Source organism: Lissotriton helveticus, chromosome 6, assembly GCF_964261635.1.
Source record: "Lissotriton helveticus chromosome 6, aLisHel1.1, whole genome shotgun sequence".
Taxonomy (NCBI): domain Eukaryota; kingdom Metazoa; phylum Chordata; class Amphibia; order Caudata; family Salamandridae; genus Lissotriton; species Lissotriton helveticus.
In genome coordinates, this window is record NC_136067.1 from 1405162133 (window position 1) to 1405179810 (window position 17678).

The 17678-nt window shown below is 47.7% G+C and overlaps 1 protein-coding gene across 2 annotated transcripts in view; it reads left to right on the forward strand.

Annotated features, from left to right (window-relative positions):
* MAP3K5 (mitogen-activated protein kinase kinase kinase 5) overlaps positions 1-17678 on the forward strand; it is a 1111277-nt gene that overhangs the window by 1075129 nt on the left and 18470 nt on the right. For both annotated transcript variants that reach the window (XM_078649188.1, XM_078649189.1), the window contains exon 28: positions 3106-3218. In XM_078649188.1, the coding sequence (XP_078505314.1) occupies positions 3106-3218 (113 nt within the window). The remainder of the gene's footprint in view (positions 1-3105; positions 3219-17678) is intronic.

The window sequence follows — 17678 nt, forward strand, 5'->3', positions numbered from 1 at the left end:
CTCTCGTGAGAGCCTCTCCCCCGAATCCGTTGAAGCTTACCTCACAGCGGTCCGCCCACAAGCGGTACCTGATGAGGTCCGCGACGCCCTGGATCTCCCTCTGACAGCTGAAGAACTGGGCGACGCCCTGGGTCAACTTAATGCGGGTAAAGCACCTGGGCCCAACGGGTTCCCCAGCGAATTCTACCGGGCATTCCACCTGCAGCTTGGGCCGCATTACAGGCGGGCCTTGGAACTAGCTCGGGAGCGGGGTAGCCTCCCCCCAGACTGGCGTCACGCCGAAATTGTGGTGTTTCAAAAGCCGGGCAGACCCCCTGAGCGCCACGAGTCGTACCGCCCCATCTCCCTTATCAACATTGAAGCCAAACTCCTGGCCAAGGCGCTTGCGAATCGCCTGCTTCCCCACATCTCGGCCCTTGTCCACCCGGACCAAGTGGGATTTATGCCGCACCGGGCGACGCGACACAACATTCGGCGGGTGCAGGCAGCGATTGATGCGATCGGGACGACTGGGGACCGAGCGGCGCTGTTGTTGGCCGACATAGATAGTGCATTTGACTCGGTCAGCTGGACTTACCTCCTTGCCCTTCTGCCACTGCTGAACTTGGGTCCTGTATTCCTTTCGTATGTGACACTGCTATATACTAATATTACCGCTTCGGTGCGCGTGTCTGGGGCGATTTCTGCGCGATTTCCTGTGGCCAGGGGCACTCGTCAGGGGTGCCCCCTCTCCCCGTACCTCTTCGCGCTGGCTATGGAGCCTATGGCCGCCCGAGTGCGCCAGGACGCGCTCTATCGGGGTTTCGTGTGGGGGTCGGGCCACTCAGACCGCATTGCCCTATATGCGGATGACGTGCTTTTCTTTATGACTGATCTACACCGTACAGGGCCTCGTGTTCTTGAGATAATGCGGGAGTTCGGTCAGGCGTCGGGGCTCTTTCTCAACCCTCGCAAGTCAACCCTGTGGGTGCTGGGGGGGGCCTCGGTGAGCTACCAGTGGGCTGCGTCCCTTCGGATGGCGGTTGATGGCATGAAGTACCTGGGCGTTTTCCTCTCGGCCTCGGCTACCGTGGCGTGGAATCGAAACATCCAGCCGGTGTGGGACAGGGTCCAAGTTGATATTAAGACCTGGACGCGTATGCCCCTTAATATCTATGGCCGGTCGGCCATATTTAAAATGGTGGCCCTGCCTAGGCTCCTCTACCAACTGCAGAATCACCCTTATAAAATCGACCCGCAATGGTTCCGTGGTGTCAACTCGGTGCTGGGCAGATTTCTGTGGGCTGGGGGTGCTTCTAGGGTGGCGCTGCGCACCTGCTTCCTCTCTGTCTACTGTGGCGGCCTGGCATCCTCGGATCTGCTATCGTACTACCAGGCCTCCCATCTCCTAGTGCTCACGAGTGGTGGTATGGGGACCGTAGCGATCCGGCCTATGCGCTGGAACACTCATTGATGGGAGGTGCCACACTTCACACCCTGCTGTACTCGGCCCGGCGGAGGAAGGTTTTGCCAAGGGTCACCCAGTTGGTCTTCGCGATCTGGCGGCAGGCTCTGCACCGTATGGGGTGGTGGGGCAGGCTGACGGCCGAGACGCCGCTGCGGCATAACGGCCTGCTACCGGCGTTGGCATCCTTGTCCGGGTTTGGCAACTGGGACGCGATCGGGATCTCGTCTCTTGGTAATGTTCTCAACGGTACTACCCTTAAGTCCTTTCAGGAACTTAGCTCCGAATATGATCTGTCTAGGTCCCAATTCTTTCGCTACCTTCAGTTCCGCCATGCCCTTGGCCCCAGCCTGGTGGGGTTGGAGCAGCTCCCCGACTTTAGTCCTATTGAGGCCAAACTGTTTATGGGCGACCTGGGCGACAAGAAGGTCTCTCAGATATACCGCTCCCTGGTCATACACTGTTCCCCCTCCCTTTCGACACTGAAGGCCTCCTGGGAGCATGATGTTGGCCCCATGGATGACGATGATTGGCGTGAGGCCCTCGAATCCCCCCGCGGTGCAGCTATAGCCGTCCGTCTTAGGTTTATTCAATTCAAGTACCTTCATAGGGCCTATTATACTAGGGAGCGGCTGTGGCGCGCGGGCCTCATAGCTACCCCTGAATGTCTGAGGTGTGGTGCTGAGAGGGGGACGCTTTTCCATACAGTATGGTCCTGTGAGAGGTTGACCCGATTCTGGGCCGGGGTGTGGGACTGCCTGTCAGAGGTGTTGGGGTGGGACGTTCCCCGTACCCCTAGGCTGGGTCTCCTCCATATTCTGGAAAATGTTGGGGGCAATACCTACAAACGACACCTGCTACTGTTGGGGCTGGTGGTGGCCAAACGTGATCTGGCCCAAGCATGGAAGAGCGAACGTGCCCCCCCCTTGAGTGCGTGGAAGGCGGGATTGGACTTTTTAATGGGTCTAGAATTACCAGTATTTGAGGCCAGGGGTTGCCCCCGGAAACACTACAAGATCTGGAAGCGGTGGGCTGACTACAGGGGTCTGGACCTCGACCCCCCAGCTGATATGGATGATGTACTGGCCCTTGATGTGGATCCCGGGCCCTAGGCTGTTAGCCGACTCTGACTTTGATTTCCGTCTCATGTTGCTGACCTGTGATCACGTGCACTGGGTTGGGGTGGGATAAGGGGTGGGTAGATGGGGGGGCGTTGGGGGGGTGTTGTTGGGGTGGGGTGGGTCGGGAGGGAATTGGGGTGTGCTTTTCGTATAACTCTGAGTTCATTGCCATACCCTTATCTGTCTGTGTTGTTGGCAGTCTCCTCCTGACTGTGGAGGGCTGTCCTGAACCTTGATGGAACTCTTAATAAAAACGGTTTTGAAAAAAAAAAAAATTATGGTCAGCATTGTCATAATAATATAAAAAAGTTTAAGTTCAGCATCTATAGATAAGTTTAGATCTACAATTCTTAACTCCACAGCTACATACCTTGCTGATACATGTATATTTTAAAGGTATGTAAATGTTAAGATTAGTATCTCTATATAGACGTACCTATACGTACCTTTATGAATTTTTATTTAGCTTCATAATTAAGAGTTGATATCCTGGTTACTTTGGTTACATTTAATACTAGTAAAAATGTTTTCTTTAACCAGATATTCCTTGTGTGTCTGTGTGCCACTTTGAGCCATCCACAACTGGTGCCGAAGACCCTGAGCTGATTGACTGGCTGAAGGACCACAATGCAGATGAAGATACAATTAACAGAGTATGTCATAGTGACTTTTCATTTTCATAGGGGTGTACATGAACGTTCCAGATAATTTAGTTGCTTTATGCATGAAGTTACATATTTGATTCCAAAATCAGCTAAGCCAACTCAAAAGCCAGTTCGCAGAGGAGGTAATGTACACTTAAGTGCAGACTGGATAAAAGTCAAAAGCCAATGTAAGGGTTCATATCTTTGTGTGTGCAATGAAGAGGCATCCAATTGTCAACTCGGATTCATTTCTTAAGTATTGTATGGGTCAGTTTTTTCAGTTAGGGTGACCAACTGGCATGGGTGCAAATTCAGAATCGTAAGTGTAAAAATTCAGGACAAAGGGTCAGAATTCAGGACAGAAATGCAGGACAGAAGGTCAAAATTCAGGACAAAACTTAGGGACAAAAGGTAAGTTTTACAGACGCATCAGGGGAAGTTGCACAATAGTATGAAAGTAAGTAAATAGACAACAACTTAAGTATAAGTCAAAATAAGTTTAGATTAGGTTGAAACAATCGTGCATTACACAGTTTTTCGGTATGCACGCAGCATTGAGCCACTGTGCAGGTCTTTTTGTGGTAATTCATATGATGATAATCTATTTCAATGGTTACTGCACTGAGTTCAGTGTGATATTTTGTTTACAACTCATGGTCCTGAGGAGGCATGTTTGGTGAGAGGAGTGGTCAGGAAGATCTGCTCGGATAGACTTTCTTACTAGCATCTCATATCTGAGTGCCATTGTGAGATGTAAACGGCACCCCTAGCTGAACTTAAGGGAGGATTGCTGTGATCAACCCATTGTAGGGAACGCATTATGAGTGTTTCTGCAAGTGGAACTTAAAATATGGAATCTGACTTTGCTTGTGAGGGCTTCGCAGAGAGTTGCACTAGCTGACAGAAGTCACAAAGGGGCTTTTCCCTGCAGCTTTCTTCACCCCTTGCCTGCTCATGACGGAACCACGCCATCATGAGCCACGGGCGGCGTGTGCTCATGACGTTGTGGTTCCGTCATGAGCAGGCCACTCCGCCCACGCGGCACTAATTCCCCGCCTGTGCGGGTGAATTAGTGAGCGGGCGGGGCCGTGACGGAACCACGTTCAGTTTTTCACCATGCAGTCTGTCCTTCCAACTGGGTGCCCATCCATATCCAAACCTTTTCAAACATTTGCAAACCTATCCATCATCTATCCTACTATTCATCATTTCACTAATCCGTCCCTCCATCCACCCCTTCACCCAGGCCATCCTTTCACTCATCCATCCACTCTTCCATCCAATCACTCATACATTCAACTATTTATCCTTTCACCCATCCCGCCATCCTTTAACTTACTCATCCATCCAGTCACTCATCTGTCCAACCATTCACTCTTTCACTCATCCATCCAGCCATCCTTTCCTCCATCTCCCCACCCTCCCTTTCACTCGTGTATACATTCTTTCACTCATTCATCTTTACATCCTTCTTTTCACTCATCCATGCACCCATTCTCCCATCCATTCTGCCAATCATTCATTTCTCTCTCCATTCCCCTTTCACTAAGCCACCCATCCACCCAGCCGTCGAATTTACTCCTTCACTCATGAATCTATCAATTGACTCTATCACTCATTCATCCTTTCACTCATCCACCCATCCTTTTGTCCAGATACCTTCACTTTCACTCACTTGTCTATCCTTTCATCCACCCTTTTAATCATCCATTCATTCACCCTTTCACTTAATAATTCATCAATCCATCCATCATTTCTCTCATCCATCCACCCCTTGACTCATCCATCCTTTCACTGATCCACCATCCTTTTACCCATCCATCTGCCCTTCCACTCATCCATCCATCCTTTCTCTCATTATCCATCAATTCACCCATTCACTCATCCATCCATCCATCCATCCTTTCACTAATTCATCCAGCCATTTACCAATTCCTTCACTTACTCACTCACCCACCTTTTCACATTAGTTATGTGCTGCACTTTGTCTACTGAGTTGCAGACAGAAGAGGCCCATCAAGAACTTCACCCTCCCTGTTGTTCCTAAAGCAAGGGGTGCAGTGTCGGAAGGATCACTATGCCCCGGCACATTGGCAATCTGAAAACCTGGAAATCATGAGTAATGCATGATGCACAGTGCCAGGACATGAGGTGACTGTGACATGGTGATGTTTCCAGAGCTTTAAGTGGGATGAAAAAACTGGGGGTCTCTCCAAGGGACGTGTCTGATGTAATTAAGGGCATGGCTTAAAACACCTAAGCTAAAAATATGTGCTGCCCGACTGGTATTTTGCTGTTTCTATCATTGCATCAAGTAACATTAGATCTACAATAAGCCATGACTATTGGACTTGTCAATGGATGTTAGTTCCATAAAATAAATGAAAAAGCAGGTACTATGGGTTCGTTGTACATAATATTAAAAATGCTTCAGCTCTGAAATAAGACTGTGTAAGAACTATAGCCTCTTCTTTTTAACGTCTTTCGCTGGCTTCTTTTCATGAACTGGAACATAGCAGCATGGGTGTTTTTGTACATTTGTTTTGTACATTTCTTCCATCTAGCCCTAACAGAATGCCCTCCCTAGACCATGGGAGGAGGAGGCCGCCACATGCTTTAACAGCTCAGACTGGCCCATTGTCATTCTGTATGTGGCAATCAGCCGCATACAGAATAGCAATAGGTGGGGTGGGGCTGCTCTTGTGCTCAAAGGATGAGTGCGAGGCGGCCCCATCAGGGAGCTGAGGCTCTCGCAGGGGAACATCTCTGGTCTCTGCAAGGCCCAAAATTACAGACAAAACGCATCCGTAAAAGGTATCCTCACGCACCGCGGACGTGAGGTCCAAATTACAGACTGTCCATGAAATTTACGGATGGTTGGTCACCCTATTTTTAGTGCATGTCGAATTTGAATTCATTGGCCCCATTGATCTGTCCAGAAAAGTCTGCATTTACTAGAGCGTGCCCCACACTCAGGGCTGGCCTTGGCTATGGGCAGGCTGGGACCAGGCCCCCAATACTGTGAGGGTCGCAACAGGGAGCTGCTTGACTTTGTCATGCAAACAGCCGCTCGTCCATCCCACTTGGTCTTAATCAGGCCCAGATAAAGACTTTGTAATCAGCCTTTAATGTACCGCAGAGTAATTGTTAGCACCCCATCAACCCCCTGCCCTACTCCCATCTTCCTCACACCTCCTGCTATCACACCGTAACGACCCGCCACCCCCACTATAAACACCAAATTTTCTTTCCGCCCAGGGTGCCGTCCCGATTAATGTGATTTAGAGTCAGCCCTACATATGCTTCACTGGCTTTGGTTTTTTGCTGGTGCCAAAGTTTTAGAGAGGACATGTCTGCGGCCACTCGTTCTTCAACTGCACTGCCAAACTGTGGAATTCTCTCCTTGTCTCTTGTTGTGTGCACCCCACTACTCTGGAATTGAAAAATACTTGAATCCGTGGCTTTTTCAACTGTCTTAATGTCCTTTTTGCTCACTTTTTTTTAATCTTAGCGCCATGACGTTTCTTTTTCAGAGTAAATGTCGGAATTTGTAAAGTGTCGGAATTTGTAAAGCGCACAGCTACCTCCACCGGAGGTGTCCCGGCGCTGTCCGTTTACCGCTTAGGAACCCTTCCTGGCTTTCCTGGGAAATGTCCACTCCTGGGCACCCCCCAGGTGCAGCCAGGCATCCCAGCGCTTTTGGGGCCGTTGTGGAGACTAAGCAAGCTATTGCCCAGAGTTGCAGCATGGGACCCATGATCAGAACAGGCACTGAGGCGAGAATATCCAGTCATGGGAATTAATGAGTCGGAGACCCGCCGAGACGGGAATCGAACCCTGGTCCCTGGCCAGAGCTCTGCATCAAGGTCTGCCTGCTCTAACCATTGAGCCACACTTCTCCACATCCACAGTAAAAGTTTGCTATATAAATATTGTTCGTTCATTCATTCATTGGTCAGTCATTCATCCAATGCTATTACAAGGTTATGGCCATCATGAGGTCTGTATTTCAGGTCACCTCATCAGGACGTTACATTCTCAAATCAGGTGATTTTTACATTTTCGTCTCTCCATTATTTGTTTTATTGCTTAGTGTCATTTTCTGAGGAAGTCGTTAATTTCTTTGTTCAATGCGACTTTTCTTTCTGCGTACAAGTGGTTCCCCAGCAAAAATAACTTCGCCATCCTCAGGAGTTTGAAAGGTTTCCAGTCTGCATATTGTTTGGTGTTCTGAAATGACCACTTATTAAATCATAGGACACGTACATTTCAGATTCGAAGTGCAACAGCCTTGCAGAAAAGCCACGATATAATTTAATGGACTGCATGTTGTTTTCATTTACCTTGAAAAACTCTTCAGCTAAGAATTCTATTTTAAGGCTTACATTAATAAACATCTTCTCTTTCCTCATTTTGGTCTATATAAACAACGAGGAGAGGTTATAGGAAACTGCCTGTACACAAACCACCAATGGGAACTGTGAACAAAGTCTGGGGAGCTGAGCAGCACACACTACTTGCCCTATTTCCCTTTGAAATATACATTTCCACACATTAAAATAAATCCCAGCTGGGGACAAGAAAAGATTGTGAGTAGGAATTCAGAGGAAGGATAAGCAATAACCCTGGAAAAGTGAGAGCAGAAGGTGGGGAGAGGATGAAACTAAGAGGTAGATCAATGCAGATCAAGTAGAGACAACTGTGAGGCAAGAAGAGGGGGGCGGTGTAATGACCTCAGCAAGACTTTCAACCCAGGGCACCTGATTTCACTTGCTTGACTCCAACTACCCTGTGATGGCTGGTTCACGGTTGGACTAGAAGTATGGGCCACCAATGTTATTTGAAGAAATGACCTGTAAAAGTGAGCTACATCTGTCAACAGACCCTATATTTGTTACCCAGTATTCACTCATCAGCCACGTTTATCTCATGAGCCACTAAGTAATGATTTACTCTGCCTATGTGGAGGGTGGCCAGGGCAACCTAAGGGAAGATGGTAGAGCATTAGCACAGCTCCAAAGCTGGGATGGAAGGACACACTGAATGCAGTTTTTACAACATACATCTTAGTGCTATCCGACATCTACTGATTTGAGTTGAGACTCTGGACTTTTAGTGAGATTGGGGAATATTTGAGGGAAGACTGTCAAAATAATTGGCTTCTTGTAGATTGCAGATCTCATTACCCTGTCTGTCAGTCTCGAGTGGGAGCTAAAACAGAAAGAAATGAGAGGGGTTAAGAATAATGAGATCCTTGAATGCGAAAAGAATTATGGCTGAAAGAGAGAAGGTACTGCAAAGGTACAAAGAGGAAGGAGATGACAGCTGAATGTGCAAGAGATAGAATGAAAAGAGATCAGCACAGGTTCGGATTTACTGTGGGAAGAAGAGCGAAGTAGATCAATATGGAGCAAAACAAATTACTGAATTTACAAAGGTCCTAAGGTTTGAAATTGTGCCATTTTTGCCTCATCCTTCTTGTTTGCTTGCCCCTAAACCTAGAAATAAAAATGAAGTCCTTTTTAACTCCTCCCCTTTAGAAAGACACTGTAGGAAATTGGGTTACTGGTTGAGGGGAGGGTGAAACCCTACTCAAGCAGCTTCCACAATTCCAATCAGGGGGAAGTCACAAGCAAACCCTAAATTAATCTGTGCTTAACCCTCTGGTAGCTTGGCTTAAAGTAGTCAGCATTAACTTGGAGGCAATGTGTAAAATATTTATGCTGTACTTCAACTAGTAATGAAGTGAAAACACAAGAAAAATTCAACATCAATCTAAAAACAATAGTGTAAAATTGAATAAACTATTTGAGACCAAAACAACAAAAATCTTATCAGTAGAACTGGAAATATGCAATTTTGACGAGTTAACTGAAAATAGTGCCTAAAAGCACAAAATGCCAACTGTGGTTATCTTGTTGTTCGGGACCGGCCAAAGTCACAAATTCAAGCCAACCTCGATGGAGTGCGGGCCTGATACATAGACCAAGTTACGCCTGCTGAACAAAATACCTTAAATCCTACTTGCAGAGAGTTGCGTGACCCCGGGTCGAGGATACGTCGCACAGTAGTGGTTCAAGGAAGCTGCAGGGCTGCTGTGCTGAGTCCTGCATCATCGTCCAGGTTACCGTCCACAAGGGGTTTGCATTCAAGATACGACACGCAGTGGCAGTTCTGAGGAGGCTGTGATGCGAGGTCCTGCGTCGGGAATGCATCGCACAGCGGCAAGTCCAATGCGGCTGCAATTAGATGCATCGCATCTGCTCACAGGAGCACAGCTGGGGCTGGCAGAGCACCTTCACCCACTTCCAAGTGTCCAGGCCTGGGGTGGCACCTCTTGGGGGGTAGGACTCACAGCAGACAAATTCCCGGTGCTGAGTTCAAGGTGGTTGAAGCCTTTTCAGTCCCTTAGGTTCTGATCAGGAAGCCAGCCAACTAGCCTTTGGAGTCACACAGGCGGTCCTGGGTTCAAGATGCAGGTCCAGTGCTTTTCACTCAGGCCGCAGGGCAGCAGAGTAACAGCCCTTCTTGCAGAGCAGCACAGCAGTTCCTCTGAGAATTCCACACATCCAAAGGTATACTGAAGAGTTGGGCCTGTGGGTTCATTATTTATACGGAGTATCCGCTTTGAAGTAGGAGAATGTTATGGAGGTTCCCTCACCAGAGGTGCTTGGAATTTCCTGCATCCCTGCCCTGACACCAGCTTGTTTGGTGTTACAGAAGACTAGTGTCAACCCCTTTGTCAGTGTGCAAGTGTGATAGGGGACAGCTCCTCCTCCTCGAGTCAGAGATGGTCCATCTGCCTATTCCCCTTTGTCTCACTGTCTGCAAGTAATACACAAAGACCAACATGTGCATTGTCAGTGGCTCATTCCTTTCCATGCAGGTCTTCGGTATACATTGTGATGCAGGTAAGAAAGTTTTAGTAGTGTGCCATTCCTGTGCTTGATGGGACCTTGCAGTCTGAGCCCTGGAACGGTGATGACTACTGGGTATAGACCAAATCAATGTCAGCAGTGGCTGTTTGCAAACTTCACAGCAAGATCCCTCATGGTTTCTAGTTCAGCAGGTCAAGAGGCTGAGTGTCAGCACGAGCGCTGATGGCATAAAATCCACACAGCTCCCTAGATATGCTAAGGACGTTGGTATTTTTCCAAGCATGAACTACTTTCCTTAGTACAAGAAAAAGTTGATGCTGCAATGCAGAAGGGGGCAGTGGGAGACCCCTGCATCCCAAAGTCAAATGGCGAGACTTAGCTTAATCCCTACTCTACTGATCCTCTTTCTGATCCAGAAGTTGAGAGAACAAGCTTCAATTCAGTAAGATCTGCAAAGATTATTAATTCCAAAACAATTTTTATTGGGTTAGAACACAATAAGTCATCATGCAAAAGTTATTAATACCCTCGGTACCACTTTGGCTGTTCTTGTGTAGGCGGCATCAGATAAAGGAACAAATACCATACAGATGTACGAGCAGAATACTTTTACTATATTTCTACATCATAATCTGAAGAAAATACTTCCTAGATTTTGAAAAGATATGGAGGATGCATTCTCAGCTGCTGACCAGGCTTGACACGTTGGGAGTCTTTTAAATCTAAAGCTAACCAGGCATACTAAATGTGGGCTCAACTTCATTATACTCCACTGGGCATTTATCTGCTGAAGCAGAGTGTGCAGTCCCTATTGACCTTTGGGCAAGTGGATTGATAGCGTCATTAAATGAATGTACGCAACTGTCATTTGAGTACTGCATTCTGAAAGGAAAGTAATTTTCAAGCGTTAAATTGTACTTCACAATATAGGATGGCCTATATTATGATTCTAGAGGACATGGAATTTCAGGCTACGTTACTGTGCGGCAGCCCCTGCCTGCCAGATAACCTTACTCACTAGGAGGAACACCTGGCAGTCGCCTTGAAGGTCACAGAGTTTGCTCTAACAGAGTGGCTTCTTACGAATCAAGCAGTTAATTGCATGGCTTCAGGAGTTGAAAGGGAAAGTGGCAGAGGACAAGTAAAACTTGGTTTCTGTTTGTGAGATAGAGAAGCAGTATTTTCACAATAGGTTCAACTGAGAGACTCAAATTCTACAACTCTGAGGGGGCAAGGTGTGGCACGGCTCAGGTGGGAATGAATCCTTCTACACTTAAGAGACGCAGTGATGTGAATTTACGGGTTCCAAGTGCAAGACTTTAGTCACCTTCCCATACTGAGGATGAAAATTCAAAGACACATCAAAGGGTCCCAAGCATTGTTAAAAACCATACATTTATTCGAATGAGTATCCCTGCAAGCTGCTGGTAATAATTGGCCCTGGTCTTCCAAGCCAGCCAAGAATGCCCTTCAGGACGTATGTGACAGAGGTGAATGAATGAATGAATGAAAAGCGTTTTATAGTGCGCTACTTAGCCCAATGGGCGTCAAGGCGCCTAATCCAAATACCTGTCTTATGCCCGGTGAAAGCTTACTAATAGGTCTCTTTAAAATACCAAGTTTTTAAAGCCTTTTTAAAGAGGGACAACAACGGTTGCGCCTTAATCTCCGCAGGCAGGGAATTCCTTAATCTCCGCAGGCAGGGAATTCCACAATCGAGTATGATCATAGCCCTTCTACAAGCAGATAGGACAATGTGGTATTATTCCATATGATTTCCCATCAACCAGGGCAACCGGAAGTTGCAGTAAGTAATGGAGGTGACGACTCTAAACATGATCACATAGAAACTCTGCTCTAAATGACGATGCTCCAGAAAGTAATGCGTGCACTATCTCCAGATTTCATGGCCTCTCTAATTTATACAGGATGAATACTTACCCGTGTCTACTCATCTGGATCATCAGAGGTATCTCTGCTCCCTTGTTTTGATCAATTTCAAATATTCCCACTCAGGCTGAGGGCTGCTCCAAGAGTCTTCAGAAAGGTATTGACAAGATGACATAGCTTCTTCTTTGGGGCGAGTACATTATCATGACTCCATCTCCACACATTAACCATTTGCACTGGCACTTGGCTCCAGATTTAGTTTGCTCTCACATTGGTGGCTCTAAGAAAGGACATGATACTCCCAGTAGGTTATGAACCAGATGACATAGTCCCAAAGAGACCCCTTTTTAACCCCTTCACTGCGGGGTGTTTTCCCCCCGCTGTGGAGGGGGGGGGCCCGCGCGCGGGGCCGCCGTGCTGGTGACGAGCTCAGCTCGTCATGAGGCGCAGCGGGGCTGCCCTCATGACGAGCTCACGGCCACACCCGTTTTTAGAACGTTCAGCACAGCGGGTAAATTAGCTCCACGTGCGAATGTTCCAACGGCTGTGACGAGCTGAGCTAGTCAGCAGCACCCATGTGGTTAATCACTTAGGGTCGATAAATCGACATCTTCCCCACTTTGTTCTCAGATCCAATGAGATCAGTATGAATGTGGAATAATCCACATTCCGAACCTTTTCAAAATTATGTATTGAACCAGGGTTGTACAGTGTCTTGCTTATGTTTTATGAAGTTATGCTCTCACTTAAGTACTTATTCAGTTATAAGGGCCTCTTGAGTATTATAGAGAAGCGTACCTTTGAATTCAGACATTATTATTACCTTTAGATTTTGGTATGCACCTTAGAATGAGATAGAATGAAATGTTAACAAAAATGACACATGAGACATTTTTGTTTCCAAAACAGAAGGAGTAATTTCTTTAACATGATTATCACATAGTAATATGTCATATTTTTGTTTAACTTGTATGTTCAAAGTCATGCAGCGTAAAAGGCACTGAGAAGTTGTTTAGGCATCAGTATGTCCCTAGCCTTTCAACTTTAAAAATATACACAAGCTATTTTATGTCCGGGTTAACAGGAATCATACTCTTCCATGAGGGTTCAAGCATCATATCTAGAATAACAAGAACAAGTTACTGGTGTGCATGAGACCTATCCAGGATCTAACATTAGAAATACATGAAGAATATGATGCCAGCCCTAATAAGTTTTAGATTAGTGGGCATGTGCATTTTCTCATGACACATGTCAGCCCTGGAAGTCATAATAGAGCAATGTTGACTCATTCTCCTCTATATGGCGTCTTAACCTTTAAGAAGAAGTAAACAAGATTTTTTCTGACACAGTTTCCCAGGTATGACGAAGTCCTCATAAATGCCATCTGCTACCCCGATTACATTCTCTCTGGTGGAGATCCCAGATCTGGTGGTCTTCCACATTCTTCAGTCCATCATTTGTATGTACCGGCACCCACTTCCTTATATAACCTACACATTATTGCAGGCATGTAGTATATTCTTATGCTTCTCCTTCCTGTTCCAATAAATGAAGAGTATGTTTAGAATCTTGTGTTAGGCCAGCGTTTCTTAACCTGTGGCCTGGGGAGTCCATGGGGTCCCGGTGCCTACTCAGGGGTTCAATGACTGTGTCGCGTTGCGCAAGAAGGGGAAGAGGCTTGCTTCGGTGTTAAGAGGGTTTTATTTTTGGTTTGATACAAAAGCTCAGTGGTTTATAAAAGAAGCTCTGGGGTTCTTGTCCGTTTTCCTGTCGGTGCTGTCTCCCTCCGTTCCTGCACTCCTTCACCGGACGGGCCCTCGGTAAAGAAAAAAAGAAAGAGGACGGTTACTACACTGCCTTACTCTTCCTATGCAACAAATAAGTGATCGTTTTGATACTCCAATCAAACTATCCCTCGGTCTTTTTGGGTTCGGTTCCCCCTTATTTTGAGGAATGTGATGCGAGAGGTAGACTCTTTTCACTAAGTATCGGGGCCTCCTGTAACAGGGTGATCCCTGATTTAGTTCAGCCTGTATTTCTCTCTCACTTTCTCTAACCCCTGTCCGTTGCACAACCCGGAAGAGCTGGCCTGGACTCCCCACCAACCAACCACCGTGTTTCCAGCCCTTTTGAGCACTTGCCTGAGGCCGGGACCCGCTTGTGGGATCCCGGCTTCTCCGTCCGTAGCGCCTTCCTCGGACCTCGTCCCAGCTTCTCCAGGGTACACCCTCCTTTCGTCCCGCGCCGTCAGGGTCTTCTGTTCGGCTTTCTCCTTTCCGCGCTTTTCTCTCGGTCTTCTCGTGTCTCTTGTTTCGCCTCGACTTTCCTCGCTCCTCTCAGTGGTTCCGCTCCTTCCCTTTCTCTGTTCTCCGTCCCACACCCGGCACAACTGACTCCAGTGATTTTAAGTTGCACACGCCCGCCCCGGGTTTGTGAGTATCGTGCTCACAGGGTGGGGCTGGGAAATGCCCCCGGGGCACTCAGGTGAATCTTCAATGCCGATCCGTCCAGACGCCTCGTCACAGAGCCCCCCCTCCAGGCATGACCGATCGGGCCAAGTAGACACAGGGGTACGGGAGAGATAGTCCACGTTGGTCTGTAGCGCTCCAGGGCGATGTATGACCTGGAACGAGAAGGGCAGCAAAGCTAAAAACCAACGAAGTATCCTGGCATTGGTGTCCTTGTGCCTAGCCAACCAAACCAGGGGAGCATGGTCCGTAAGCAAGGTGAAAGGGCGACCCAAGAGATGGTATTGCAGAGCCTGGACAGCCCAGCGTATAGCCAGGCATTCTTTTTTAATAGTAGAATACTTTTGCTCCCTTGGTAAAAGTTTCCTGCTGAGAAAGACCACGGGTTGCAAAGCGCCCGTAGAGGAGTCTTGAGATAAACCGGCCCCCAGGCGAAGGTCAGAGGCATCCGTTTGTAACGTGAAATGGGACGAAAAGTCAGGACATTTCAGCACAGGGTGGTGACATAGATGGGCTTTGAGGCGTTCAAAACTTCGGGTTTGTTCCGGGGACCATGCCGTGATGGTGTTAGGTTGTGTCTTTTTTAGCATGTCTGTGAGAGGTGCCGCCTCTTCTGAAAATCAGGGGGCAAACCGTCTATAGTATCCAACTAAACCCAGGAAAGCCCGGATACCCTTTTTTGTCGTGGGTTTCTTGAGGGAAGAGATGGCTTCTACTTTATCTACTTGGGGATGGATCCGTCCTCCCTGGATGTGATACCCCAGGTAGCGGACACTGTCTGTGGCTAGCATGCATTTCTCGGGGTTAGCCGTCAGACCAGAGGTCCGTAAACAGGTGAATATGTCCCTGAGGTGTTTAAGATGTTCCTACCAGGTGTTGCTATAGATGATTATGTCATCCAGTTAGGCGGCTGCGTATGTATGGTGGGGTCTTAGAATCAGGTCCATCAGCCTCTGAAAGGTGGCAGGAGCTCCATGTAACCCAAAGGGAAGGACCCTAAATTGGTACAGTCCGGAGAAGGTAGCGAAGGCTGTCTTTTCCTGGGCTCTAGGGGTGAGGGAGATTTGCCAATAGCCCTTCGTTAGGTCCAGTGTTGTCATGTATTTGGCGTACCTAGTCTGTCTAGTAATTCCTCTACCCGGGGCATAGGGTATGAATCGAAACGGGATACCTCCTTCACCCTTCTATAGTTCACACAAAAACGGATGGTCCCATTGGGTTTTGGTACTAAAACAATAGGGGAGCACCAGGAGCTGCTGGAGGGTTTGATTATCCCCATACTGAGCATGTCCTCCATCTCCCTCTCTACTAAGATCCGCCTGGCCTCGGGGATCCGGTACGGTCTCTGTCTAATAGGGCGTGCTCCTTCAGTATCTATATCGTGTTGCACTATCTGTGTTTTCCCTGGGATTACCGAAAAGGTATTCTTGTGGGTATCTAGGAGCTCATTAAGTGACATGTTTTGTTCTGTGGATAACTGGGTACCCCGGGGGGATCATCATGATACCGGGGCCGTCAGTCCTCAAGGGAAACGGGATGTCCAGGGGTTTACTGTTTGCGATGTATAGGGAAGGGGCTGCCTCTGCCGCTACATCTGGTTAGTCTGTCCACTTTTTTAACAGGTTTACATGGTATATTTGACCAGCTCTACCTGTATGGGGTACGACTACCCTATAGGTGACAGGGGTCACCTGTGCGAGGATGCTAAGGGCCCTGCCAGTGAGCTAACAGCTTGTTATCTGAAGAAGGTAGTAGGAGCAAGACCTTATCCCCAACCAAAAATGTGTGAGAGAGGCCTGTTTATTATAAGTGGCTTTTTGTTTTCCTTGGGCTGTTTCTAGGTGTATACGGACACTATCCCATAGGGTTGTCAGCCTGTCCTTAAGCTTGGATGCATATGCTAATAAGGTCTGTCCCTCGTCTTCCTCCTCCTCCCACCTTTCAGCGGCCATGTCTACTAATGTCCGTGGTTTCCTCCCGAAGACTAGCTGAAAGGGGCTGTGGCCAGTGGAGGATGTGTATAGGTTTGTATGGCAAATAAGGTAAGGGGCAACTGTCTATCCCAGTCCCGACCTGTTTCGGATGCAGTCTTTTTCAGGATTGTTTTTATGGTTTGGTTATAGCGCTCCACCAGGCCGTCTGTCTGGGGATGATAGACTGAGGTGCGGTTCTGCTTGACTCCCAGTAGGGTGCATATTTGAGCCATGAGTTTGGACATAAAGGGTGTCCCTTGGTCGGTGAGTAGTTCTTTTGTGAATCCTACTCTACTGAAGAAAGTGATCATGGCCTGAGCTACACTGGAGGTGGTCATACTGGACAGGGGAATGGCCTCAGGATACCGTGTTGCATAATCAACCAAGACCAAGATGTATTGGTAACCTCGGGCCGAGGTAACTAAGGGTCCAACCAAGTCCATCCCCACCCTGGTGAAAGGGATGTCTATGATTGGAAGGGGACACAAAGGAGCTTTGGGAACGTGGGGCAGATTAGAGAGCTGGCATATGGCACAGGCGGCACAATATTTGCGAAGATCGGATTAAACCCCTGGCCAGTAAAACCGTCTAAGCAAATATTCCTCAGTCTTTTCTCTCCCATAGTGACCCCCCCTGCTTGATTATGGGCCAGATACAAAACCTGGGTGCGGTAAGAAAGGGGTACCAGAAGTTGATATAAGGGTTCAGAACCTTTTTTACTTTTTCTATACAATAGCCCTTTACGTATAACAAAACAAGGTCCTACCTGGTCTTCCTCGTCGTTTACGTTCCTTGCCCAGGCATGGCCTAATGTTAGGTCTTCCCTCTGTTCAGCTCTAAAACTGGCTGGTGTTTTGTTTTCCATGTCGGTGTCTACGGAGGTGGAAGCGGAGGAGGGGTTAACCTGACCGTTTAATACTGCCATCTTTTTCCCTTCCCTTTTTTCTCTGCAAGACTTCTTTTCTTTATACATACCCGAGACCATTTCAGAGGAGAACAGTGGGGCCTCCTGTAGCCAGCGTTGAGTCTCTCGTTCTTCAATGGCTTGTGTGAGTAGAACAGGAAACCTGGTCTAATCGGTTCCTATGATAATTTCTTCTACTAATCGAGGGATGACTCCGACCCTTAAACGGTCCTGGTGGCCCTTATGTTCTAAGGTTATCATAGCTACGGGGTATTCTTTTTGGTCCCGGTGGACGCATGTGATTGACACCTGTTCTCCCTCTTGCCACTGGGTTGGTTGTACCTTGTCCTCGG